At 39.6% G+C, this 27139-nt stretch overlaps 1 protein-coding gene and 1 non-coding gene across 2 annotated transcripts; both read left to right on the forward strand.

Moving 5' to 3' along the window:
- The first annotated feature begins 5509 nt into the window (after window positions 1-5509).
- On the forward strand, window positions 5510-9912 carry EZHIP (EZH inhibitory protein). Its single transcript, XM_063702924.1, has 2 exons — window positions 5510-5715; window positions 7936-9912. The coding sequence occupies exons 1-2, from the start codon at window positions 5510-5512 to the stop codon at window positions 9605-9607; spliced, it is 1878 nt and encodes a 625-aa protein (XP_063558994.1). The 3' UTR covers window positions 9608-9912.
- A 12518-nt stretch (window positions 9913-22430) lies between these two features.
- LOC115932526 (small nucleolar RNA SNORD43) lies at window positions 22431-22494 on the forward strand. Its single transcript, XR_004068795.1, has one exon. It is a non-coding gene; the product is annotated as a small nucleolar RNA SNORD43 (small nucleolar RNA).
- Window positions 22495-27139: the final 4645 nt, after the last annotated feature.

Here is a 27139-nt window from a genome sequence, read left to right on the forward strand (position 1 = left end):
TTTTATGCCTGGTTTCTTTTGCTCAATATGAATGCTTTTAAGATCTGTACACTTTGTTGCATGTAGGGATATTTGCTTGTTTCATTCCTGAACAGTATTCCATTGTATTAATATACCACAATTTATTCATTCAACTGTTGATATATATTTAGGTTGTTTCTAGTTTGTGACTATTTCCAATAATGCCACTGTGAACATCCTTATGTCTTTTGAAAAACAGGTTTATGTATCTCTGTTGGATATATACTTGTGTGGTAAGCAGAATTCTAAGGTGATCTCCAATGACTCTTGTCTTGGTATAATCTCTTCCCATTGGGTGTAGGTGGAACCTGTAAATATGATGAGATCTTACTTTTATGATTATATTACTTCATATGGCAAAAAGGATCTTGCAGATATAATTAAGGTCACAAATCAGTTGCCCTTAAAGTAGGTGAGGCAGACCTAATCAGGTGAGCACTTACAAGGGCCCAGGTTTTTGCTGAGAGATTCGAAGCATGAGAGAGCATTTGGAGGGGGCCACGTGACAAGGAACTGCAGGAGTCCTCTAGGTGATGAGTTGCTGCCCCTTGTTGACAGCCAGCAAAGGAATGGAGGGGCCTCAGTACTACAGCTACAGGGCACTGGACTCAGCTGGCAACATAGATGAGTCTGCAAGGGCTTCTTCCCCAGAGATCCAGAAAGGAACACAGGAAGTCCAACAGCATCTCACCCTGTGAGACCTTGAGCAGGGAAACCAGTCACATGGTGCACAGACCTCTGACCTACACAACTGTGAGCTAATAAATGAGTGTTGGTGTAAGCTGCTAAGACTGTAGCAATGTGTTTAACACCAACAGAAACCACTATAGATTTTGATACCTGGATGTGAGGTGTAGTCACTGTAAACACCTTAAAATGTGGATGTGGCTTTGGAACTGGATAGTAAGCAAAGGCTGGAAGAATTTTGAGATGCATGACAGGGAAAGCCTAAATTCCCTTGGACAGACTGGTAGTAGACGTCAGCTGGATATCCAAACTGCTTTGGAACTCCTCTTTTCTGCCTTCTATTTTCTCCTGTATAAAATAGAATGTTTATAGATGTTATCCTATGCCTGTCCCATCATTGTATGTGGTGGTGTTGGGGAAAGATAGCTTGTCACTTTAGTGCTGATGGTCCACAGTTGGAGAGGGATTTTGCCCTAGGAGTTTTACTGGATAGGATCATACCCAGGAATCTCATCCGTTCATGATTCAGATGATGAAATTCAGATGAGCTTTTGGAATTGAGCTGATGCCATAATACAAAGAAATTTGGAGACTGTGGGATGGATTGAATGTATTTTATATGTGGGAAATACTGGATCACTGAGGGCCAGAGGGCAGGCTGAGGCAGGCAGAATTCTAAGATGACCTCTAATGACCTCTGGTCTTATATGAACTTCTCTTGAGTATAAGAGCAGCCTGTGAATATGATGAGATACCACTCCTATGATAATGTTACACAATATGGGGAAAGAGATTTTGCAGATGAATTATGCTCCCAGATCAGTGAACCTCGAAATAAGGAGGTTGACCTGTGTGGGCCAGACCTAAGTAAGTGAGCCCTTAAGATGGCCTGAGCCCTTCCTGGGAGACTGGAAGTGTGCGAAGGAATATGTAGAGCTCTATGTGGCAAAGAACTGCATGAGGCCTCTAGGAGCTAAAAATTGAACTGAATTCTGCCAATTACCTGAATGAGTTTGGAAATATATTCCTCCTCAGTCTCCAGAAAGAAACACAGACTCACTGACCAATAGAACAGGCTGATTTCACCCTGTGAGACTTGAACAGAGTACTTGTAAACCTATAGAACTGGGAGCTTAAATAAATGGCCATTGTTTAAAGCCATTAAATTTGTGGTGATTTGTTACTCAGGGATAGAAAAGTAACATAGATGGAATTGCTGGGTTATAGAAAATGCATAAATTCAGCTTTAATAGGTACTCCCAAACAGTTTTCCAAGGGTACTAATTTACACTCCTACCGGCAGTTAGAGTTTCAGTTCCTCTATACCCTCCCCTGCTCTTTATATTGGTAGTCATTCTAGCTATTCTGGTAGATGTTTGCTGATGTCTTCTTGTGATTTTAATTTGCATATCTCTGATGACTTATTTTGGGAAGTCTTTGTTATTTATCAATTTAATATCCTATTTTGTGAAGTACCTGTTGAAATATTGTGCCAGTGTTTAACTGCATTTACTTTTATTCTTTATTTTATTCTGTACATAAAACATTTTCTGAATGTGTGCATGCATGCATGTTTATTTGTAGTTAATGTTTTCCTTTATCGTTAGTGGTTTTTGTGTTGTGTTTTAGATATAATTTACCCCAAGGTCATCAAGATATGATTGTATCTTATTTTCTAGAAGCTTTATCTTTTGGAATTCATTTTGTGTATGGCATAAGTTAGGAGCCAAAGTTATTTTTTTCCTATATGGCTGGATATCCAATTTGTCCAGTTCCACTTACTTAAATGATTATCTTTCTCCCTGAGCACTGCATTGGTATCTTTGTTTTAAATAAGGTGATCATATGTGTGTGTCTGTTTGTGGACTCTTTTCTTGTCCTATTGGTCTATTTATCTATCTTTATCTAAACATATATATCTTTATTTATCTATTCCTGTGTAACAAAATGTTACTGTACACAAATCATACTATCTTAATTATGGCTTTTCTGACTGTGAAAGTTCTTCAAATTCTTCTTCTAGATGGCTTTGGCTGTTCTTAGATCTTTGATATCCATTCATATTTTAGAATCAGTTTGCTGGTTTACATTTTCAAATTATCTGTTGAGATTTTGATTTGTATTGCATTGAATACATAGACTATTTGGATGAGAATTTTCTCTGATTTAATTTTCATAATATTCTAATCTACAAACATGACATGTCTCTGATTAACGTAGGGCTTCTTTAAGAAATGTCATGTTGATTTCTGGACAAAGGTCTTATGAATTTTTTTATTAGATTTGTTCCTAGTTATTTGATATTTTCTGATGCTATAGGAAATGGCAATTTTAAAATTTCCTCTTTATACTTTTTACTGCTAATATGTGGAAATACAATTCCATTGTGTAATATTGACCTTATGTCCAGTGATTATACCAAATTCATTTATTCTAATATTTGATATATATTCTTTAATTTTTAAGTGTAAAAAACATGTTGTGTCTTTTATTTTTTCAAGAGCTGAGAAACCTTTCCCCCCAAAACCCTAAAACACAAGCATCCATATCTTATTGACTGCAACTGGGAAATGACTATTCCCAAACCAGTCACTGGAGTGGTAGTGAGATTACTACGACCTGGTTAGTCAATCACACTACTATTTATATATCAGCTACACTGTGTTATAAATCAAATTTTCTTTATTTTAACCACATATGTAAATATTTAGACATTAATTTTATTAGAAGTTTGAACATCTCTGTTGGATTGATAATTGTGGAATATTCCTCCATCTAAATGAGCTGAAATTACAGATCTTAAATTTTATAAATTCTTAGCAATCAGGCCAGGCCCGGTGGCTCATGCCTGTAATCCCAGCACTTTGGAGGCCGAGGCAGACAGATCACTTGAGCTCAGGAATTCAAGCTCAGCCTGGCCAACATGGTGAAACCCCATCTTTACCAAAAATACACAAATTTAGCTGGGCATGGTCGCACACGCCTGTAATCCCAACTACTCGGGTGGCTGAGGCAGGAGAGTCACTTGAGAGGGGGAGGCTACAGTAAGCTGAGATCACACCACTGTACTCCAGCCTAGGCTACGGAGTGAGACTTGGTCTCATTTAAAAAAAAATCACACCTGTAATCTCAGCACTGGCAGAGGCAGGTGATCACTTGAGGTCAGGAGTTCCAGATAAGCCTGGCCAACATAGTGAAACCATGTCTCTACTAAAATTACAAAAATTAGCTGGGTATGGTGGTACACACCTGTAATCCCAGCTACTTGGGAGGCTGAGGCAGGAGAATCACTTGAACCCAGGAGGCGGAGGTTGCAGTGAGCCGAGATCGCATCACTGCACTCCAGCCTGGGCCATAGAACGAGACTGTCTCAAAAAACAAACAAACAATAAATTATTAAGCAATGAGTAGTATGCTTAATATGTGAAAAATACTTGTGGCTTATTCAGGAATAATGAATTTTTTAAATGGCTTAGTTTATTTCAAAGATATACTGTTGATTATAAAATACAAAAATATCAGAATATTTAATATGTACATATATCAGACTTTTAAACATAGTTATCAGTCACTGGTAAAATTGCTTGTGATTTAAATTATCTTAAACTTTTCTAAATTATCTAAATTCCACACTGCAAGGTTTGCCAAACTTCACACAACTGGCATTTTGGACCAGATAATTCTGTGTTGTTGGAGGCTCTCCTGTGCATTGAAGGGGTTGAGCAGCATCCTTGATGGCTGTATACTAAATGCTGGTAGAACTCCTCCTCCCCAATTATGGCACTCTTCAGACATTTTAAAATTTCCCCTGCAGAGCAAAATTCCCCTAGCTGAGAACAACTGTACTATGGTGAACAAAATTTTAATAACTAGGTAGATGTAAAAATAAACATGTAAATATAGATCAGTAGATACAGTACATCATGGTTTTTTTTTTAATCTCGTAGCCATTTTCCTATGGCATTAAAAATTTTTCAAAAACATCCTGTAACATCCTATATAAGTTTATTCTCTAGGCATCTAGCATTCTACTGGAAATTGGGTTGTTTCAGATTTTTAAAAATAATTGACACTATAATAGTCACCTTTGAGCATATAACACTGTAAAGATATATGAGTATATTTTTTAGAATTAATGCCTGGAGAGGAATTATGCATTTCATATAAGAGTTTTTATAGGTACCATCATATCATCAAATTTTCATCTTGGAAGGTGCTATGAATTTATAATTCTATCCAGTAGTATATATGAGAGCTTGTTTTGTTATAATAGCTTAAAACCTGATTAAACATAATTCTTTTCAGAAATACAGTAGCTATATTTGCTTAGTACAAGAGTGATATATGCTCATTGAAACCATTCAGAAGATGAAGTATGAAAAGAACGAAAAACCACACTTTCAGATTTTTTTAATGCGTACATAGATACATATATACTTTTAAATGGAACAGAGGCAAAGAGAAAAGTGAGGATATTGAAGACAACAATGGAGTTAAAAAGAGGGGCTTCTTTAAAGTTTGAGATCTTGGAGGATAGCAAAACAATAAGTAGAAGACATATATATTCCTTTAAAGAGAGCAAGGGTAGATAGCATTTTAATTATTACTAAGTCAGGGACCACGACTAAGGCCCACGGAGATTCAAGAAAGGAGGAAAACTCTCAGAGAATAGATTGAAATGACTCCCAAGAGGAAAAGTGGATCCATAAAACTGGTGAAAGTTGACCTGCAGAACAAAGAGAATAGCTATAAGTGGGGTTCATACCCCAAAATTTCAACTATACAGGGAACAGTGGTTAACATGGTCATAACAGAATCACTGATTCCCACCATCTTCCTGATCTTTTCAACTGAGCAAGTTTTCCCTGTTTTGGTAAGTGGCACCATCATCCATAAAAATATAGGATTCATCATTTACTGCTGTCCTTCCCTCATGATCTCACAGCCGTTCAAGTTTCCAGCAGAAGTCCCAGACATCGAGGAACACAGACAATCCATCCCCACTATGTACCGTCTGAATTCTAGCTCTACAAAATCCATGGGAATGTTAAAATGGATGTTGTTTCATGACACTAAATTGTGGAATAATGATGAGCAGACACATTCTGTTCATTTTTCTTCTTCACTTACGTCCATCCTGTATTTTATCAATATTTTGTTTTCCATATTCCATTCTTATTGAATTCCTATTCCATCCTTCATAAACTGTATTCTATATTTCATTCTAAATTTCATTCTATTCCGGTATTTAAAAATCTATACTGTATATTTCATAGTCCATTTATTTCAGGCCATTGCACATTTTGTTCCATTCTATATTCCTTCCAATTTTGATTTCCTTTTATTTTCTTTAATATTTTATTTCATACTGTATTGCACTCATTCCTTTTCTCATATATTTTTATTTTATTCCATATGACATTAGATATTTGTTTCCATTTTCTGTTCCATTCCATTTTCCAATTAAATTCCATTAAATTTCCAATATTCCATTCCACATCCTGTTCAAACCCGTATTCTACTCCCCATTTTATTCCAGTTTCTATTGCAGTCTCCATTTCATCCCATCCTGCATACCATTTCAAATCCATTTTCCATACTATATTATTTAACACTCCAAATACCATTCCATTCTATTTTTGAGTTGCATTTCAGCCCAATTGTTCGCCAATTCCGTTAAATATCCGATTTTATTGTGCTCAAAATGTTATAACAGTGACATTCAGGAGACTAGTTTGCCAATATTTTTAATCAAAGAATTACAAATGTGGCTGGGCGCAGTGGCTCACGCCTGTAATCCCAACACTTTGGGAGGCCGAGGCGGGCAGATCGCCTGAGGTCAGGAGTTTGAGACCAGCCTGGCCGACATGGTGAAACCCTGCCTCTACTAAAAATACAAAAAATTAGCCGGCCATGGGTGGCACGCGCCTGTAGTCCCAGCTATTCGGGAGGCTGAGGCAGGAGAATTGCTTGAACCCGGGAGGCAGAAGTTGCAGTGGGCCGAGATCATGCCACTGCACTCGAGCCTGGGTGACAGAACCAGACCCCACCTCAAAAATAAATAAATTAATTAAGTAATTAAAATAATTACAAATGTTCATAGACTTGTACCAAGAATTTTCTCCTCTGGGAATTTATCCACAATGACACATTTAAGGATATGAACAATTTTTAATGAGAAGGATATGTCTCACAATGATGTAAAATGTTGGAAACAGCATAAACGGTGGCCAATATGGGAATGTTTGAAAATGTAAACTTCTTTTATCAATGGAGTATTTTGTAATTTAAAGTGGCCTCGTAGAAATTTGTTTACTGACATAGAAAGTGTGCTTTCTGGAACCCAAAGCAGGTTACAATGCAGTATCTATGGAGAAACTATTCCATTTCATAAAATAAAAAATTTTTAAAACTATGAAATATGTATGAATAGGGCCTTTCTACCAAAGTCTAAGTAAAAATTTCCAGCACTTTCCCATGGGTGCCTGAGGACTTAGGTGTAGTTTTCTTACATTTGCTTTTCTGTTTTGAGTACTGAACATGACACCTTTTGTAATAAATAATGACTAAAAATGAGTGGCCAAATATTAAACTTCAAGTCAATACATTACAGCATATTTATATTAATAGGAGCTAGAGACCACACTAAATAAATTAATATATGTTCATCAGCGGATTACTACGCAGCCCATAAAATATTTAAGGACGGTGTCACCCTTAACCTTAGGCAATCCCAAACTGTGCCTTGGGGGAAAAGGCACAGTTCTAAATCCCCCTCTGGTGTGTGGGACCTGAGGTGTATGGGACCTGGGGGAAGCAGCAGTGCTGAACATCCGAAGGCAAGACGGTGTGGGCCCCTTCCCTTTTCTCGCCTTCAGGCCTCTGTATAACCCTAAAACCCACCAGACCCCACATGGGGTCATCTAGATGCCTGGAGGAGTTCCAGGGTGGTCCCTTCGGGCGTCATGCCTGGGTTCATTGTCCTGACCGGGTGCGAGGAGGGACACCTGGCCAGGAGATATAACCTGCCGGCCAGTGTGGCATTTCTTTCAAATGACCACTTAAGCCTCAGCCACGATTTGGGGTGACTCAAATCGTTCATGTGGAACGAACACACACACACACACACGTGTCTTAGGGACGGACACACACAAACACGTGTCTTAGGGGCCCCGTGTGAGGAGAGGAGATTCACACTATTGACCCAGCAACCAGGGTCGACCCCAGAGGGCTGGAGCACACACTCCGGGTTGACGATAGGCGCCTGGCTCTGGGTTGCACGGCTCCGGATTGGACGGCTCCCGGGAAGAGAGAGGAGTCATCTGACGTCCAGCTCGCCAATCAGAGTCGAGGACTGGCTGGGCTCCACCCACCTTCTTGCTCTACCAGTTCGCACTCTCCTCCGGCAGAAGTAGCAGCTGCGCTCTTGCTCTCTGAGGGAGAACCTGGCGTTGTGGCCACTCAGTCAGACATGGAGAAGGAGCAGAAGCACCAGCAGGACGAGGTGCAGGGAGGGCTGAACAACGAAACCGCCCTTGCCTCCGGGGATGCCTGCGGGACCGGGAATCAAGATCCTGCTGCTTCCGTCACCACAGTCTCCAGCCAAGCATCTCCCTCGGGCGGCGCCGCCCTAAGCAGCAGCACAGCCGGTTCTTCCGCTGCAGCCGCCACCTCCGCCGCCATTTTCATCACCGATGAGGCCTCGGGGCTGCCAATCATAGCTGCTGTGCTGACGGAGAGGCATTCTGACCGCCAGGACGGCCGCAGTCCTCACGAAGTCTTTGGGTGTGTGGTGCCCGAGGGGGGCAGCCAGGCCGCTGTGGGGCCCCAGAAGGCCACTGGCCAAGCCGACGAGCACCTGGCCCAGACCAAGAGCCCCGGGAACAGCCGTCGTAGGAAGCAGCCCTGCCGCAACCAGGCTGCCCCGGCTCAGAAACCTCCAGGGCGGCGTCTGTTTCCTGAGCCTTTGCCGCCATCTTCTCCAGGGTTCCGGCCCAGCAGCTATCCCTGTTCCGGGGCTTCTACGTCGAGTCAGGCAACCCAGCCAAGCCCTGCACTCCTAAGCCACGCATCTGAGGCAAGGCCTGCTACCCAAAGCCGCATCACTCTGGTAGCTTCTGCTCTCCGCAGACGTGCATCTGGTCCAGGCCCTGTCATCCGACGCTGCACCGCCCAGCCAGGCCCTGCTTTTCCACGCCGCGCCACTCATCTAGACCCTGCTCGTCTAAGCCCTGAATCTGCGCCAGGCCCTGCCCGCCGAGGCCGTGCATCTGTGCCAGGCCCTGCCCCCCGAGGCCGCGATTCTGCGCCAGGCTCTGCCCGCCGAGGCCGCGATTCTGCGCCAGGCCCTGCCCTTCGCGTCCGCACAGCAAGGTCAGAACCCGGTCATCGCAGCACCAGCACGACGCCAGGCACTGGCCTCCGGAGCATTTCCACCCAGCAAAGATCAGCCCTTCTCAGCCGCCGCTCTCTGTCTGGGTCAGCTGATGAGAATCCTTCCTGTGGGACTGGCTCAGAAAGGCTTGCCTTTCAGAGCAGATCAGGCTCTCCTGATCCTGAGGTCCCAAGCCGTGCTTCCCCGCCTGTTTGGCATGCAGTCCGTATGCGTGCCTCCTCACCCTCACCCCCTGGGAGGTTTTTCCTTCCCATCCCTCAGCAGTGGGATGAGAGCTCCTCCTCCTCCTATGCTTCCAACTCCTCCTCCCCGAGTAGGTCTTCTGGCCTAAGCCCCTCATCCCCTTCCCCTGAGTTTTTGGGCCTGAGATCTATCTCCACTCCTAGCCCTGAAAGCCTTAGGTATGCTTTGATGCCTGAGTTTTATGCTCTGAGCCCTGTCCCTCCAGAAGAGCAGGCAGAAATAGAGAGCACAGCTCACCCCGCAACACCGCCTGAGCCGTGACCCTCTATGAGCATCCTCTAAGACCCACAGAAGGAATCAACATCTACCCACTTTGTGAATGGGCTGCCTGCCCTGTAGGTAGCTGCGAGGTCTCCCAAAGTTCCAGCCGTTAACCAACATCCTGAGTAGTTTAGAAGCCTCTCCTCCCCATGACTCCACCACCTAGCACTTAACCTGCTGTTGGCCTTTGATTCTGGGCCACCTTCTTCCTCAAGAGTTTGCCTTTGCCCTTGAGCTGAGATTTCTGTTTTCCAAGTTGCTTTTCTGTTATGAAGTGTTTTAATTAGTAAGATAAATTGTTTTGTTTAAACAAAATGTAGAGGTGTGTTTTTTTATTGCGGTTCGAAAAATCGTTAATCCTATATCATATTTGGAGGGTTAAAGAAAGTTGTTAACATACTAGCTGACTCTCTGGACGAGAGAAGAAATAAAATACTGTCCTAGCAATAATTTATTCCCACTGGCTGAAATGGAGTTCTGTGCAGGAAGTTCCCACTTAGGTCTATATACCCTCTTAGCAGAGGTGATTTGCAACTTGGGCAAGAAAAGGGGGCAGGGTCTAACCCAGGTGGCTGGAGAAAAGGAGGGGTGATGGAGACATCCAGGGTCAGGAAAGGAGCAGGGAATGATGAAGTTTGGGGTGAGAGGTAGGGAGACGATAACCCAGATGGGAGTAGGGAAGCTGGGAGGAAGATCCAGAGTCAGGAAATGGGGAACAGCAGGAGTCAGAAGCTTGAGAGGGGAATATCTTAGATTCTAAAGGATAAAAAAATGTTTATGTGTGGGGAACGGGCTCCTGAGGTCTTTGGGGGTGGGGAGAATGTGGGAGGGTGATTTGGGGCTAATAATTGATGGGAAATGGTCAGACATTCAGTGGAAATATGTGTTAATCGATAATGTTACTGTAACAAAAATAATTGTAACTGAGTTTGAGCAGATATGTGAGGGTGTGTGTGTGTGTGTGTGTGTAGACATTTGGAGAGAACTACATGGGCATACACCATGCTGTGAACAAGGTGTATATCTGTTTTTTTTAATAACTGGTGATATGGTCTTCTATAGTCTACAAGTTCCACATTGACCATATAACTATTTTTTTAAAATTAAACTCCGCTGTTTTTTGAAAATTTAAGTTGTAGAAACATAATAGGAGAGACCACATTAAAAGAACAGAGTGAAAAAATATAAAGCAAACCAGCAAAAGAAACTCCCTTTCCCTCCTTTCTCATATTTCTTCTCTCATTTGCTATTCTGGTATGTGAACAGTACAGGCATAGTCCTGACCAAAAAGGGCCCTGGTCACAATTTGGAGGGTCCTGTTCAGGCCCTGCTCATGCTTTATTCACACCACAAAGCTAAGAGTCCATGGGGGATAAGTGGGACCTGGTGGGCACACAGGTCCCAACATCCTGCCACTTTTATAGAAAGTGTTTCAGTTACCCTCATTCTTCAAGGCTGTTTCTAGGGCTTGCAAGGCCGTATTCTCAGGGTCCTTCCTAAGGAAAGAACACATATTTTAAAAGCTCTCGCTTTGTTATATTTCTTTTTCTTGAGTAATTCTAGATATCCAAAGACTAAGACAAAAAGTAGACAGTTCCAATGCAGCAAGTCACAACCTCCCAGTATTGGAGGGCCTACATTTATTCCCATTTCACAGATGTGGAAATTGAGGCTCAGAGCAATTTTGTGATTTTCAAAATCTCATAGCTAATAGAGCTTGGCTCCAGAGTCAGAATTCCTGGGTTTGAATTCTGGTGTTCCTGTTGAATCACTGTGTGACCCAGTGCAAGTTAGTTAACCTGGGATCCAAAGCTTCTGCATTTGTCAATTGGGCACAGTAAGAGTGTACGTCTCCAAGATTATTGTAAGGATTAAAATGGATGGTGCATATTAAGTGCTTCCAACAGTGTCTTGCACATCGTGAGTGCCCAGTACAGATGGTTCTTACTCTGATTAGGATTATGATCATGTGTCCAGATATTTCTGACAGCCCCTTAACAGGTTACTGGTCTTTCCTAAACAACAATACTTTCAAAATCAAACTGGCTGTTTCAAAAATGGAGAGGGGCATTCTTTATTGTACTTAGTACTTTAAAATATGAAGGCATTTCCACAAGCTATTGAGCAACATTTTTACCAATACCAGAGGCCACTGCGCAAAAATGTAAAAAAAAAACAAAGGATTGAGCCTCAGAGGTACAAACTCTAGGAATTTAACAAATTTATACTCGCAGTCGTTACATGAATGCTTCTGAGAACAGTAGTTTTCCTCCCAGCGTTATTTGTATCTTAACTTGTTTAAAATATTCATTTTAATGAATGAATGGAATACATCAAGGATTAACATTATTGACTGCAAGTTGCCTTTATATAATACCTGGCATGCAGATATAACAGGTAAAAATCATAGTATGCTTGCATGTGTTAAGTACTGTTTTAACGTTTATACATACACTAACTCATTTAATTCACAGAACAACCTTAGGAAGTAGATGTTCATATTGAGCCCATTTTATAGATGAAGACATTGAGGAACAGAGGTTACATAAAATATGAAGGAAAGACACATTGAACTGTGGACTCTGTCATGGCCCCCTTGCGAGGTTATTAACTTCTTTTGTGAAGTAAATTGCATGATATGCCCCTGCACAGAGTACTACTATTTTGCCAAGTGTGAAGGTAATGGTTTGGGCATGTTCATCTGCAATTTATTATGAGAAATGGTGTTGGTTTTGTATTGTGTAAAGTTACTCTATCAACCTAAACTTCATATGGAAGGTGAAAAATTCTAGCCCAACCACATTAACTCATTTCACTCGTGAAAATATTCATAGCTGGAGATTATAATTGATTGTGTAGGAAAGACTTATCTACCTAGAAGCAGGAGCAGGTTTAGAAAGTAACAGCAACATTACAGGCCTTTCCTGGGAATTTGTGTGCCCTGTCTGTAGCTTCCCTTTGTGTCTCCATATCTAAGTGGTGTCCAATCCCCAGAAACAGCTGTGAGCTGGGAAAGAGGTGGGGGTGAAAGGCCCATTTCAGAGCCCTGCACTCCTCACAGCTGAGCACAGCTTTCACCCCAGGGTTCCTCTGTGGGGAACATGAAAACACCCGAAAATCCTTCAGCTGCCTTTCCCTGGAAGTTGCCACAATCAGCTACTATACTGAACAGGGCTGGTTTTATGGGCACGTGACCTGTGCAGTTGCACAGGCCCGTGCTTGCTTTAATGATGTGTTGTTGCCATCTTAAATGCTTAATGATTTTTGAACCAGTTGTCCCTCATTTTCATTTTTCACTGTACTTCACAAATTATATGGCTGATCCTAAAACTGTTTTTAGTACTTAAAAAAAAATTTCTAGCAAGCAGAGTGCCAGGAAGTGTAGCTGGTGGCTGGTAATAAAAACAGATGACATTGCCATAAGAGTGAGCTTAGGGTAATGCAAACTGCATGAGACACTGGGGTTGGACAAGCCTAGGCTTGAAATTTGCCCCACCTCTGCCTTGCTGTGTGACCTTAAGTAAGGTTCATAATCTCTCCGATCCTCAGTTTCCACACCTGCAAATTGGGGATAATAGTATCTATTTCATACTCACAACTTCCGAGAGGAGCCTAGGATAATCCTGTCTACCCACCCTTCTGGCTGTGGTTTAGGGTCCTTCCTCCGTGTTCCCAGAGCCTCTTGTTCTTACCCTTGCCAAAGCCCTCATTACACAATTTTGGAAATTATATTTCTGTATAACCATCTTCCCACTAGACTATGAGAACTTTGAGGACTTGGATAGAGCCTGGATTTTCCCTCTGTCCCCAGAACCTAGGGGCCCTAGGCCTTGGTAGGCAGAAAGAAGTATTTCTTGGCTTAATGGTAATAGTATAAGCTACATGCTTAATAAAGAATAACAACTAATTTACAAAATATGTGTTGGAAATAATATGTAAGAAGTGTGTAAACCCAAGATATTTCCCTACTTAAATTTTCTTCACTCAGAGAGGGCGAGGCCTTTTATCCTTTTTTCAGAACCATCAAGAGCCAGTGTTTTCCCAATATCTTACTTCATAGTGTAACTGGCAACTTCTGATACTCCCTCAGTCTCAGATTTGGCCTCACAGTGGACCTGCATTGGACATGGCACTGAAGGCTTCCCAAACACAGTGTTATTGATGCTGAATAGGCCCTCAAGAAATATTTGTTGAATAAATGCCTTGTTAGATTAATAGAAGCCAGCTAATTACATTATTTTATTTTATAGGTAAAAGGATTCTATATCATTTGGTCTTATACTGGTAAAATCGAGAACATGAGCTAAGAAGTCAATGGAATTGTCAAGTTCAAGGAGCATGTTCACACACACACAAACAGCCCACTCTCCTGGTGTTCTGTTTTTTCCATGACCACTCATTTCCAGTCAATTTCACTTTCTTCTCCTCTCCTGTGTTCCATTTTCACATCAATACACTATATTGCAAATGCCATCAAATTCATCAGATACAGACTTTTATTGAGCTTCTCAGGTTGTGTGACTGCCTTCCCAAACAGAATGTGAGATTCTTGAGGGCAGGGAACAGGCTATCTTGGTTATTACAAAAAACAGAATCTAAAATAATGCCTAAAATATGGTAGGAGTCACTGAATAGTTGTTGAATTAATTAATCTGTTGTGACACATATGAAAAAATATCTGCCTTTCAATTTGAGGATCATTGTATAGGCACCATTATTCTATAGACACTACCTGTATAGGCAATATGTGTGTGGCTTTTTTTATCAGTTACCAGATGCATTCTGATATTCAGCTGTAAGGAATTGAGAGAGGATTATTCCAATTCCTCTTTCTACAGCATTTTTGTATAGTAAGTAGTACAGTTTTCAGTACACACCTTAAATAAGGATAGTGTTCCCCAAACCACAGGCATTCATAAGAAACCTTTAGGATTTCTTAAAATTTTCTTTCTTTGTATGTTTCCCTTTCTTTCCTTTTTACTTGCTTTCTCATTATCTTTGCCTCTTCTCTTTCTCCATCTTTCCCTCCCTCTCTTCCCGCTTCCCCTTCTTCTTTCCTTCCTTCCATTGTATGGATAGTCCACAATTTTTATTTATCCAAACACATTAATGGATATTTGATTTGTTTTCATGTTTGGGCTATTACAAATAAAGATTCCATGAACATTCATGTACAGATACTTGTATAGACAAGTTTTCTTTCCTTTTGAGTAAATACCTAATAGTGAAATAGCTGGGTCATGGTAAGTATTTGTTTAACTTTTTAAGAAATGGCCAAGTTGTTTTTCAAACTGTATGTAGAGTTTTATATTCCCACTGGCAGTGTATGAGTCCAGTTCCTCCACAGCCTTGCCAACAATTGATGGGGGCAGACATTAAAATTTTAGACACTCTACCATCAATGATAGACTAGATTAAGAAAATGTGGCACATATACACCATGGAATACTATGCAGCCATAAAAAAGGATGAGTTCATGTCCTTTGTAGGGACACAGATGAAGCTGGAAACCATCATTCTCAGCAAACTATCACAAGGACAGAAAACCAAACACCACATGTTCTCACTCATAGGTGGGAATTGAACAATGAGAACACTTGGACACAGGTTGGGGAACATCACACACTGGGGCCTGTTGTGGGATGGGGGGATGGGGGAGGGATAGCATTAGGAGAAATACCTAATGTGAATGACGAGTTATGGGTGCAGCAAACCAACATGGCACATGTATACATATGTAACAAACCTGCATGTTGTGCACATGTACCCTAGAACTTAAAGTATAATTTAAAAAAAATTTTTTTAGACATTCTAATAGGTGTGTAGCAGTATCTCATGGTGGTTTTGTTGTTGTTGTGGTGGTGGTGGTGGTGGTGGTGGTGTGTGTGTGTGTGTGTGTGTGTGTGTGTGTGTGTGTGTGTGTGTGTGTGTTTGAGATGGAGTCTCACTCTGTTGACCAAGCTGCAGTGGCATGATCTCAGCTCACTGCAACCTCCGCCTCCTGGATTCAAGCAATTCTCCTGCCTCAGCCACCCAAGTAGCTGGGATTACAGGCGCCCACCACCATGCCTAGCTAATTTTTGGTTTTTTTAGTAGAGCAGGGTTTCGCCATGTTGGCCAGGCTGGTCTCAAACTCCTGACCTCAAGTGATCCGCCACCTTGGCCTCCCAAAGTGCTGGGATTACAGGGGTGAGCCACCACACCTGGCCTCTCATGTTTTTTATATGAATTTTCCCAATGGCTAATGATGTTGAATATCTTTTCACATGCTACTTTGTAAATACTCTGGCAATTATTTATTGGGTTGTTCGTTTTCTTACTTTGAGTTCTGAGAGTTCTTTATATATTCTGGATACAAGTCTTCTGTTAGGTATGTGACTTGCAAATATCTTTTCTCACTCTATTGCTTATCTTCTTATTTTTATAGTGCCTTTTGAAGAACAGAAATTTTTAATTTTAATGAAGTCCTGTTTTATAAATCAGGCTTTTGGTGTCGTATCTAAGAAATATTTTTCTAATTCAAGGTCACAAAGCTTTTGTTCTACATTTTTCTCAAATTTTTATATATTTAGCTCTCATATTTAGTTTTATGATCTAGGTTGAGTTAATTTTTAGATATAACTCAAGGTATAGATCAACATTCATATTTTATTTTTGGATGTGGATAACCACTGGTTCCAGGACCATTTATTGAAAAGATTAACTTTTTCCCACTGAATTGTCTTTGTACTTTTGTTGAAAATCAATTGACCATATATGTGCTGACATTTCTGGACTCTATTATATTACATTGAATTTCAAAGAGTCAGTACCACACTATTTTGATAACTGTTACTTTACAATAAGTCAAAAAAACAGTTTCTTCCTTTTCGAGGTTGTTCTGGCAATTTCAGCTCTTTTATAATTCTATAAGAATTTTAGAGCCAGCTTATCCATTTCTACTAAAAAATCTCGAGATTTATTAAGTATAATTTGAGATATAATAAGCCACATATATTTAAAGTACACAAATTTGATGTTTTGATATATGTATATATATGAAAACCATGAACCATCACCACAATCAAGATAATCAATATATTCATCAAACTCCAAAAGTTTTCTCCTGCTTAACTGTAATCCCTTCCTCTTTTCCTATACCCTTACCCTGTCCGTAGGCAATCAATTATCAGCAGTCTGTCACTACAGATTAATTTGCATTTTCTAAAGTTTTATATAAATGGAATCATACAGTATGTATACTTTTATGCTCTGGCTTCTTTCACTCAGGATACTTACTTTGAGATACATCCATGTTGTTGCATATGTCAATACATTATACCGTTTTAATCAATGAGTGGCATTATATGTATATACCAAGATTTATTTAGTCATTTACCTGTTGAAGGACATTTGGGTTCTGTTTAATTTTTGACTATTACAAACTACTATGAATATTTTTGTATGTATTTGTAAGGACATATGCTTTTCCTTTTCATGAGTGAATACCTAGGTGATGAATGACCTAGGAGATAAACATAATAGGAATATGTTTAATTTTGTAAGAAACCTCCAAATATTTTTCAGAGTGGTGGTATCATTTTACACTCCCACCACCACTATGTGAGGGTTCCTGTTCCCTTACATCCTTGCCAAGCCTTAATATCGTTTGTGTTTATAAATTTTCACATTCTAACTGTGTAATGGTAGCACATTGGGGTTTTAGTTTGCATTTCCTTAATAACAAATAAGGTTTGTCTTTTTTATGTGCTTGTCAGTAACATATTTTCATTTGTGAAGTGTGCAAACAAACGTGAACCTAAAACAGCCAGTCCTTCAAGATGGATTTTGAGTGGCTAACAGGACCTAAATTTAAAATACAGCCAAGCGGCCATTTGCTGACTAGAGATCACACAGGTACTCTTGAGTTTCCTGGAAAACTCACGCCTTTGTTTACCTTTGGGGCTTTCAGAGCTCACCTGAACTAACCAATCAGAGCCCACCTGCCTTAGCCAATGAGAGCTCAGTTGTATCAACCAGTCAGAGCTCAGCTGTGTTCACCAATCAAAACCAAGCAAGTCTGAATCCTTCATTTGTATAAAAGGTCCTGACTGGGAACTTGAGTAGGAACTTTCTCTATGAAAGCCAAACCATCTCTTTGTTCTCTGGAATACACTTTCGTTTTACACAGAAGGCTGTGTCTGTTTGCAGACTGTTAAGTCTTTCCTCCACATTCCTTTTCAGAGAACTTTTGTTTACATTCTTAGTGTCAGAAACAGGATTTGAAGCCATCCCCAACTACTCCCAGTGCCATCTGAGACAAGGTATAAGTGCCTGCAAGAGCCTCCTGAGGTCAGTTGTCTTCTTACTGGTGCCAGGGCTTCAGGGATAGGCTAGGGTAATTTCTCTCAAATTCGGACCTCCTACCCTTTGTTTAAGGTCTCAGAGACTTTATTCCTTTCCTGTAGGTTCCCTCCATCCAGACTCCAGAGGAGACCTTCCTTTTGTCTCCTGGCTGGGATGGGGGGTGGGAGGCTTGGGAGGGTGGCCTTCCCAGCCAGTTCCCCCTATCTGGACTCTGGAGGGGGCATTCCCTGTTGGCCCCAGGCTTAGTGGGGGGCCTTCCAAGTCTCAGCCAGTTCCCTCCATGTGGATCCCAGAGGTGGTCCTCCCAGTCACCCCAGGTTTAGAGTGTTGTGGGACTCAGGAGGACAAGAGAGACCTCGGGTTGAAACAGCAGAATCTTTATTGAGTGCACTCAGGCCCAGCTGACTCACATCCAAAAGACTGGGCCCAGAACAAAGACAGTACCTGACTTTTATACACACTTTACAAAAGGGGGTGGGCTAGCTGGAAGCAAGCTCACAGTGGCATGAAAGCAGGGATACAGAGGCAGAACAAAGGCAGGATTGCACATGACCATTGCCAAGCAACCCAGATGTTCGTTATCTAGGTTTGCCTGGGCATGGGCTTATCCCATAACCTTCACTATGGTGCCCAAGCAGCTGTAGTTCAGGCCTGCTCAGGCTTCTCATGATCTTCATTGTACCTCTTAGATAAAACAGAGTACTTGAAGTCACTAGTTACAGAGAACAAGAATCTATAAACTCATTTCATAAAACAAAGGAAAATTTGTTTTTCTTCTCCTTACGTTGAGGGAGTGCTGGGAGAGTCTCCAGAGCACATTAGATAATACTATCAAGACTTTTCCTGGGTCTGGGCTGTGCCTGTTGCTGCCTCTGGGACAAGTCGCCTAATACAGGACAACTTATTTCTCTTTCTTTTTAATTTTCTTTTTCTTTAATTTCCCGCCTCAATAGGGGGTCCTTCCCAGCCCAACTCAGCTGGTCTATAAGGTTTTCTGGGGATGCTCATGCTACAGGCAATGACAGGGAGGCATTCGTCATGTCAGTGCAATGGGTAACCCATATTTTAAGTTTTTCCTTGATCAGCTGCCTTCTGGCACTCCAGCTTGATTTACGAGCAAAAATTATGGTCCAGGGAATTGTAATTGGCTAGGTCTCTGGACAAAAATTATGCAGGACAATCTTTAACTTTATTGGCCAAATGGGGCTTCTTTGAAATTCCAAAACCTGACTATGTGCAGGCACAATTAGAAGAAAGAAAACATGGAACATTCCAGAGACAATGGGAAACCTTTTTTTCAACTGGTACTTTGAAAGTTCTAAATGGAATCAAGGGGCTACCATTGCCTCTTAGGGAAAATAATTCCCAATTGAGTGAGTGCCTTAATGAAACAGAGAGAAGTGCTTGTCAGATTGAAACTAAAGCTGGAAAAAAGAAGCCTGCTCTGGAAGAACCTTCTTCCACTAGCCTCCCCTTGCCTGCCACTCGGCCTGTCTTCTGCACCTTTTTTCCCACCTCTGCTTTATCTTTCACTCCCTCCTTCCTCTTCTACTCTTTGATTTTGAAGGGATTACATTTTCTCTAGACTCATCTGTATGTTTTCTTGTAAAATTCTGTGATAAATTCCCATGATTTTATGTTACCTTGGTATCCATTTCAGTCTTCCTCTAAAACACCCAAACTACTTGAAAAAGCCTAAATTTTCTGTGCTTTGAAATGTAAATTTGTTGCCCTGTTCTCTAAAATTCGGTAAAGGCATCAGCCATGTGGGACAGACAAATGTCAGTTTATTCCATTTACAGAGAAATAGTTTGAATCTAACTGTTCTTTAAACTATGAGTTTTACCTGACTCATAGCTACAGGCTTAGGATTAAAGCTACAAGATCTTTTTTGTCTGTCTGTATTTTCTTTGTGTGTGTGTATATATGTGTATATCTGTATAATGTCTACAGAACCAAATTGGCTTATAAATAAATGAATACTCGTAAATTAAGCAAATAAACGCAAATGCTTTTCAAGTTCATGTGACAGCAATCTTTTGGTGGATGGGACTGGTCTAATATTGTTGGTTTGGTGGCAATGGCTATGTCTTCTGAGTCATTAGAAAAATACGTATATATTTAAATTTAGGGTTCTTTTATACTTATCTGGCATACAGTAATGTAAAATTGTTGACAGAAAATTTTGTTTACGCTAGTGGCTAGATTTTTCTAGTGTCTCATGAAGTCTTCTAGATGTAATTGTTAAGAGTGAATGAATTGAATGGATGTAAATGGGATAAAAGTTTGTAAATGAACTTTTGAAAATGGTTATGTTTCATAATATGTTTACTTGGGAGGACGTTCATTGAATTGAATTAGATCATTTCCAGATAGGATGTAATTCTGAGACATTGGTTACTGAATATGAGTTCAGGCTCATATGCTTTTGGCTTCTTATTTGAAAGAAACAAAAGTCATTTGAGTCTGTTGGTAAATATGTCCTGTTCCATATTAAAAAGATATTCTGTCAGCCTATGTTTCTGGAAATTGTAAAATGTGTATTCATGGATTGTTGGTACATGATTGGCAGTTAAAAATTGCTTAAGTCCCAGGTTTTCACTGAAGATTAGGGTTACTAAGAGTTAACATTTTAATTAATGTGTGTGATTAAACAGACGAGAAATACAGTCTGTATGCAAGTATATGAGGAGAGTAGGATGTATTTTTGGTAAGATAGATTGAAGAGAAAAGAGAATAATTTTGTATAAGAAATAATCTCTTGTGGTAAATTTTTGTCCTAGAGTAAAGTGACTGATTATTTCAGAAAGAGGAAGTATAGGAGAAAGCAGAAAATCTAAACATGTTATAAATTGTCTAAGCACGTTATAATAGGTTTATGAAAAGAAAGTTTATAAAAGGAATTTTCTGTGTGATCAGGTTGGCTACAATTGAAAGGAAAATTTTTATTGGTCTTTCTAAGGATTGAGCTTTGATGTTTAGAAATGCACTGATGCAGAATTTTAAAATCTAATCCCCTGTGTTAGAACAAGATTTTCTTAAAATATTGATTTGCTCTTAGTAAAGTTGCAGGATGTTTTTATTTTTAATTCCAAAATCTCTTCCCTTAACAGCCATCCTGCAAACTATAAACAGTTTTTATTTATGCCACATTTCTTTCTTAGATCTACCTAGTTTTCCTAGTTTCAGGTTAGAAATGCAGCTGTCCTTTTTACCCTTGAAAAGCTATATCGTTTTGCTTGGCTGGGGTAATAATCCTCTCCTTCAACCTTTTCATCACCTCCTGTAATTTTTTCTCCAGTTCTAACACCGATGTTATGGCCTGATGCTAAAATGTTTATCTTGAAAGTCTAGAAAGACAATGTTTCCTTCAGTACAACTTGATTCTGTACTTTTGACTTCTCTTGATGTTTCTGAATTGTTCATGTAACCAGGAAATTTCCCATGCTGTTACTAAAAACCATGTATTCCCCTCTGCTCAAGGTACTAGTTTTCTTGTTTCCATCCCTCTTTAATATAGTGTACACCCATAATCCTGGACACACTTTTCCTGTGTCTGATTAAATTCAGGTACCCTTTTCATCAGGTTTAACTTCCAGGTTATCTAAATGGGCTTTTCATAAGGAGAAGCAACACACTGCAGGAGGTTTTCTTCTCTTTGCCTTTTTGGTAACTGGCCTAGGAAACAAAGATTCTGTGTTTTACCAAGATAATTTCCTGTGCTTCATGTCTTTATTAGGTTTTTGATTACGTTGGAAAACTAACCTTCAGAAAAGTTCAGGTTTCTACATCCAAATAGCATTCTGTATTGCTTTTAAAGTCTTTTGGTTATCACTCTGGTTAAGAGAATAAATATTATTTTACAGTCATCTGTGATTCTGTTTAATCAAGGACTTTGAACCTTTTGACATCTTTGGCAGGTATCCACAGGATCAAAATCCTAAATCTTTTTGACCTAAAGCTAACTTTAGGATTTTCTAGTCGGGCCTTGAAGAGCATAAAAGAATGTGTTTCTCATCTTATGGAAATATTAAATGATTAGGCTTATGTGGTAAATTGTGTGGGAAACATTGTTAATTGGTAAGTGATTCTGGATCCCTTCTCAGTTACACTTATGGGTATATTGTTAAAATATATTTCAAAACTACAGGTTCATACAAATCTAATATGTTATCAGTCATAAATCTGGATATTATTAATATGAATATTCCAAAAAATTACATGAAACTTGTAAAAGTCTGATGGTCCTGATGTGAAGATGTCAATTATAATTCTGGTTGTTATCTTAAAATGCTGCATATAGTAGAGGTGGCTCAATTTCCTTGTCAATTGTAAACTCTCATCAGATTTTTGACCATGACTGTTCTGGGTTTTTGTCATCCACGGTTAATGTTTTAATTCTTTTCTGGAAGCAGTTGCAATCAGCTGTAGTCCAAAATTGCTCTTCATGGAATTGCTAATCAAGATTGAGTAAAAAAACAGATGATGAAATTATTGATGGGTGGACAAAAACTGCTGATTGTCATGTCATGTTCTGATTTGGCTCTGTCGCGTTCTCATGGCCGACGTGTGTCCATGTAGCTCCTGTCTGGGAGCTGGAGGAAGCCTATAGCACTTTTAGCTGCTACCCAGCATTTGTCCCCGGAGTCCCTTTAGTGGTCAAAGTATTGCTAATTGGCACATAAGGCTATCTGTTAAGCAATTTTTAATGCCACTACTTGGTGTGTTTTTGTCTGGTGTTAGAAAAAAGTGGATGGCTAGTTTTCTTACAAGTTGAAAGGATTTAAAATAAGGTTTAGTGTAAATTTTGTTGAGTACAAAAGCATTCTTGACGTGTGCGAGCCTAGAAAAGATAATTACCCCTTTACTTGGCTTGCTGGGTGTCTGGTCAAGATTGAGTACTGCTGAGAATATTTAGAACTTAGGCAACTGGGAACTAGAGAGTAAGGGCTGCTTTGGTTTGGATGCTAATGGTGATTCTTTTCCCTACGGGGGAAAAAAGATTGAGTAAAACAAAATAGTTTACATAAAATTAAGTAATTGACAAGGCTATTGTTTTTATGACTTATTGAAAACATTGTTTTTTCCTTAAATGTTTTGTTCTCCTGATTTAATAAAACTTTCTTTCATATGCTATCTATAGTTTGCAATAATTTGGTAAAGTATCTTTTTATGAAAAGGTAGGAGCATTTGCTTTTTCTCCCTAATCGATTTCTCAAAAATTCAGAAACTAGTCATAAGTATTCTTATTTTTATTTATATAAGCTCAATAAAAATTTACTCTCTTTATAAGTAGGATATAATTGGAAACATCGGTTATGTTATCAAGGTTTTGACTGAAATGTCATATTTATGAATATGCATAAAATACCTGGCTTCAAGGGTTCCCAGCCTTAGTGAATGAGTAGATATTGTCACTTCCTGGAGGGCCCAAGAACCTTAAGATTTTAAGTAACATTTAAAGCCTGCTACGCATTGGTTTTCTAGCCTCAACAGGTTTTTAAATCTGGGATTCCTATATGATCAATGTGGAGATAAAAAGTTATGTTTCTGAAGAAAAACTAAAGTACACCTGTTACTAGATTGTAGCCCTGTGCATTGTTTTTAAGTTCTTACCTACCTGCAGACCGCACTGGATCCTGAATTATCCTAATTTCTCTAATATTTGGCTACAACTAATCCTGATAAAGTATCCCAGCCCTCTTCCCCCAAGCAAAATTACACATACTCTGGGGACATTAAAGGGACATCTCTCCTACTTAAAACTAACCAGATATTAATTAATTAGGTATTAAAATTGGAGATGAACCAGTCAGAGCTCTGGTTGATGCAGGAACTACTCTGTCTATCCTTAATTTTGACACACTTTCCACATCCCCTCTCTGGAGTTCTGAATTCATCCAGATGGTTGGGGTAGCCAACCGGCCTATGAGGGTTCTTAAATCTCTACCTATCCCCTTCCAGCTTGGGCCCCTCACTCTCAGTCATTGCCTTTTGCTTGTCTCATTGTCCCACATACACCTCATGGGAAGAGACTTTTTAGAAACTTGCCATGCCTATATTTCCTTGTCCCAAAAAGAGGAAGTAAGTTATAAGCTTGAGCTGTCTTTGCCAGGAGATTTTGTCACAGAAATGGCTTTTACCTAAGTTTCCATCTGTTCAGTTAGCCTCGCTAATGCTACCTACCCTGATCTCCGAAAGCTACCTGAGAGTCTTCCGGCATAATTCAACAGCAATGATAACCCCTCAGGTTATGAAGATGATAATGGTAGACATTCCCAAGGATGCCATTTACCCAGAGGAGTTAACCCTAGTGAAGGAGCTAGATGAGGAAGGTTTCTAGAGTTCTGATTTGAACTAGGCCCTGCTTGGGATGAATATATGATCAGAAACCTTTACTCCGCTGTTAACAGAATTGCCTACACCACTAACTGGACCATCAGGGTGTAACAGAGGTCCCTAGACTTCTTTGCTTGTATGGCCCTAGGCAACTGCATTACTTTAGACTATTACCTTGCTGTACAAGGTGGTGTTTGTGCTGTTACTAACACTTCCTACTGCACCTGGGTAAATACTTTCAGTCAGGTTGAATTAGAAACATCTAAGATCCTAAAGCTGGTCAAATCTCTGAAAGGAACATCTTCACAAAGCCTCCTGGATGGCTTACTGGACCAAATTTCTGATTTCCAAATATTTTCAGCTGGCTCCCCGCCAGATCCCTATGTCCTACCCTACAAGTCTTAATAATCCTCTCATATTTGGGCTAAGCATTTGACTCCTGTTTAAAATATTTCTATCCTGTTTTAATAGATGCCCACAAGAGACTACCCACCAGTATCATGTTGACCCAATACTTTTAAGACTTTAAATTCACTCCAGCTGGAAACCAGAACCAACTTAACCCAAGAGACTTTGATTCAAATGCAACAGTACCTGAGTGCCTCTCGTAAGTAAATGGCTCTAGTTGCTCAATTGGCCACTGCCCTTCCATTAGGATTCCTGCACAGGACTAGATAGACTCACAGCAGGTATCAGCTGTGTGTTTTTGCAGCAGCCCTTTATGAGTTTGAGTACGTTTTCTCTACTTTTAGTTTTCAGACAGCTCTTTTTAGGAATGGATGTTGGATTTTTGTCAAATGCTTTTTGTCTCTCTATATACTGATGAATCTTTTATCTTCATATTTTAATTGTAATTTGATGTAGTAGGTTTTTTAAAGTTTTATTTTATATTTAATTGACAGATAATAATTGTATATATGGTACATAATATGATGTTTTGATACTAAACTTTATGGAATGATCAAATCAGGCTAAATAATGTATCCATAATCTTAAACACATCATTTATTTGTGGTGAGAACATTCCAAATTCATTCTTTTAGCCATTTTGTAATATACAATACATAATTATTAACTGTACTCACCACACTGTATAATAGATCAACAGTACCTATTCTTCCTGTGCAACTAAAACTTTGTATCCTTTGACCAACAGCTCCACTTTACCCCTCATCTGCACCCCAGTATCCACAGCCTCCCTTCCAGCCTCTGGTAACTACCATACTACTCTATTCTTATATGAGTTCCCATTTTTTTAGATTCTACGTATAAGTGAGATCATGCGTATTCTTATATGAGTTCCCATTTTTTTAGATTCTTATATGAGTTCCCTTTTTTTAGATTCTACGTATAAGTGAGATCATGCGTATTTATCTCTTAGTGCCTGGCTTATTTCACTTAGCGTACTGTCCTCTGGGTCCATCTATGTTATCACAAATGACAGCATTTCTTGCTTTTTTAGTATTTTATTGTGTGTATATATATCACATTTATTTAGTCCATTCATTGGTTGATGGGCACTTCTGTTGTTTCCATATCTTGGCTATAGTGAATAATGCTGCAATGAGTACGGGAGTGCTAATATCCCTTCAACATACTGATTTCAATTCCTTTGGATATATACCCACAAGTGGGATTGCTGGATCATATGGTAATTATATTTTTAGTTTTCTGAGGGATTTCCATACTGTTTTCAAAAATGGCTGTACTAACTTACAATACCATCAACTGTGTACAAGGGTTCCCTTTTTTCTACATCTTCACGAACATTTGTTATCTTTCATATTTTTTATTATATCCAGTCTAACAGGTGTGAGATGATAGATCATTGTGGTCTTCATTTACATTTCTCTGATGATTAGAGATGTTGAGCACTTTTTTGTATATCTGTTGGTCATTCATATGTCTTTTTACATTTTTTACTTTTTTTTTTTTTTGAGACAGTGTCTTGCTCTGTCACCCAGGCTGAAGTGTAGTGACGCAATTATAGCTCACTGCAACCTCCAATTCCTGGGCTCAAGCAATCCTCCACTTTAGCCTCCCAAGCAGCTGGGACTACAGGCACATGCTACCATGCCTGGCTAATTTAAAAAAAAAATTATAGAGATGGGGTCTTGCTATATTGCTCAGACTGGTCTTAAACTTATGGCCTCAAGTGATCCTCTCACCTCAGCTTCCCAAAGTGCTGGGTGTACAGGCACGAGCCACCATGCCTGGCCTTTGTGTGTGTGTGTGTGTGTGTGTGTGTGTGTGTGTGTGTGTGTGTGTGTGTGTGTGTGTAGAGACGGTGTGTATGTCTTCTTTTGCAAAACATCAATTCGGATCCTTTGCCCATTTTTAAATAGGGCTATTTGTTTTCTTGTTATTGAGTAGTTTGAGTTCCTTGTATATTTTGGATATTAGCCCCTTATCTGATATATGATTTGCAAGTATTTTGTCCTTGTCTGTGGATTGTCTCTTTACTGTGTTGTTGTTTGTTTTGTTGTGCAGAAGTTTTTAGTTTGATGCAATTTCATTTTTCTATTTTTGCTTTCATTGACTGTGCTTCTGGGGTCATACACACAAAAAAAATCTCTTCCTATATTATTGTCACGGAGATTTTCCCCTATGTTTTCTTCTAGTAGTTTTACAGTGTCATGTCTTACATTTAGTCTTTAATCCATTTTGAGTTGATTCTTCTGTAAGGAGTGAGATAAGAGTCCATTTTCATTCTTCTGCATGTGAATATCAGATTTTCCCAGTACCATTTATTGAAGAGGATGGCTGTGATCATATTGTGGTTAGTACTCTGAGTTGTGTAATCCTATTTTAAATATTACATTATTTGATTTGTTAAATATTTTAAAA

Source organism: Gorilla gorilla, chromosome X (genome assembly GCF_029281585.2).
Source record: "Gorilla gorilla gorilla isolate KB3781 chromosome X, NHGRI_mGorGor1-v2.1_pri, whole genome shotgun sequence".
NCBI classification, from domain to species: domain Eukaryota; kingdom Metazoa; phylum Chordata; class Mammalia; order Primates; family Hominidae; genus Gorilla; species Gorilla gorilla.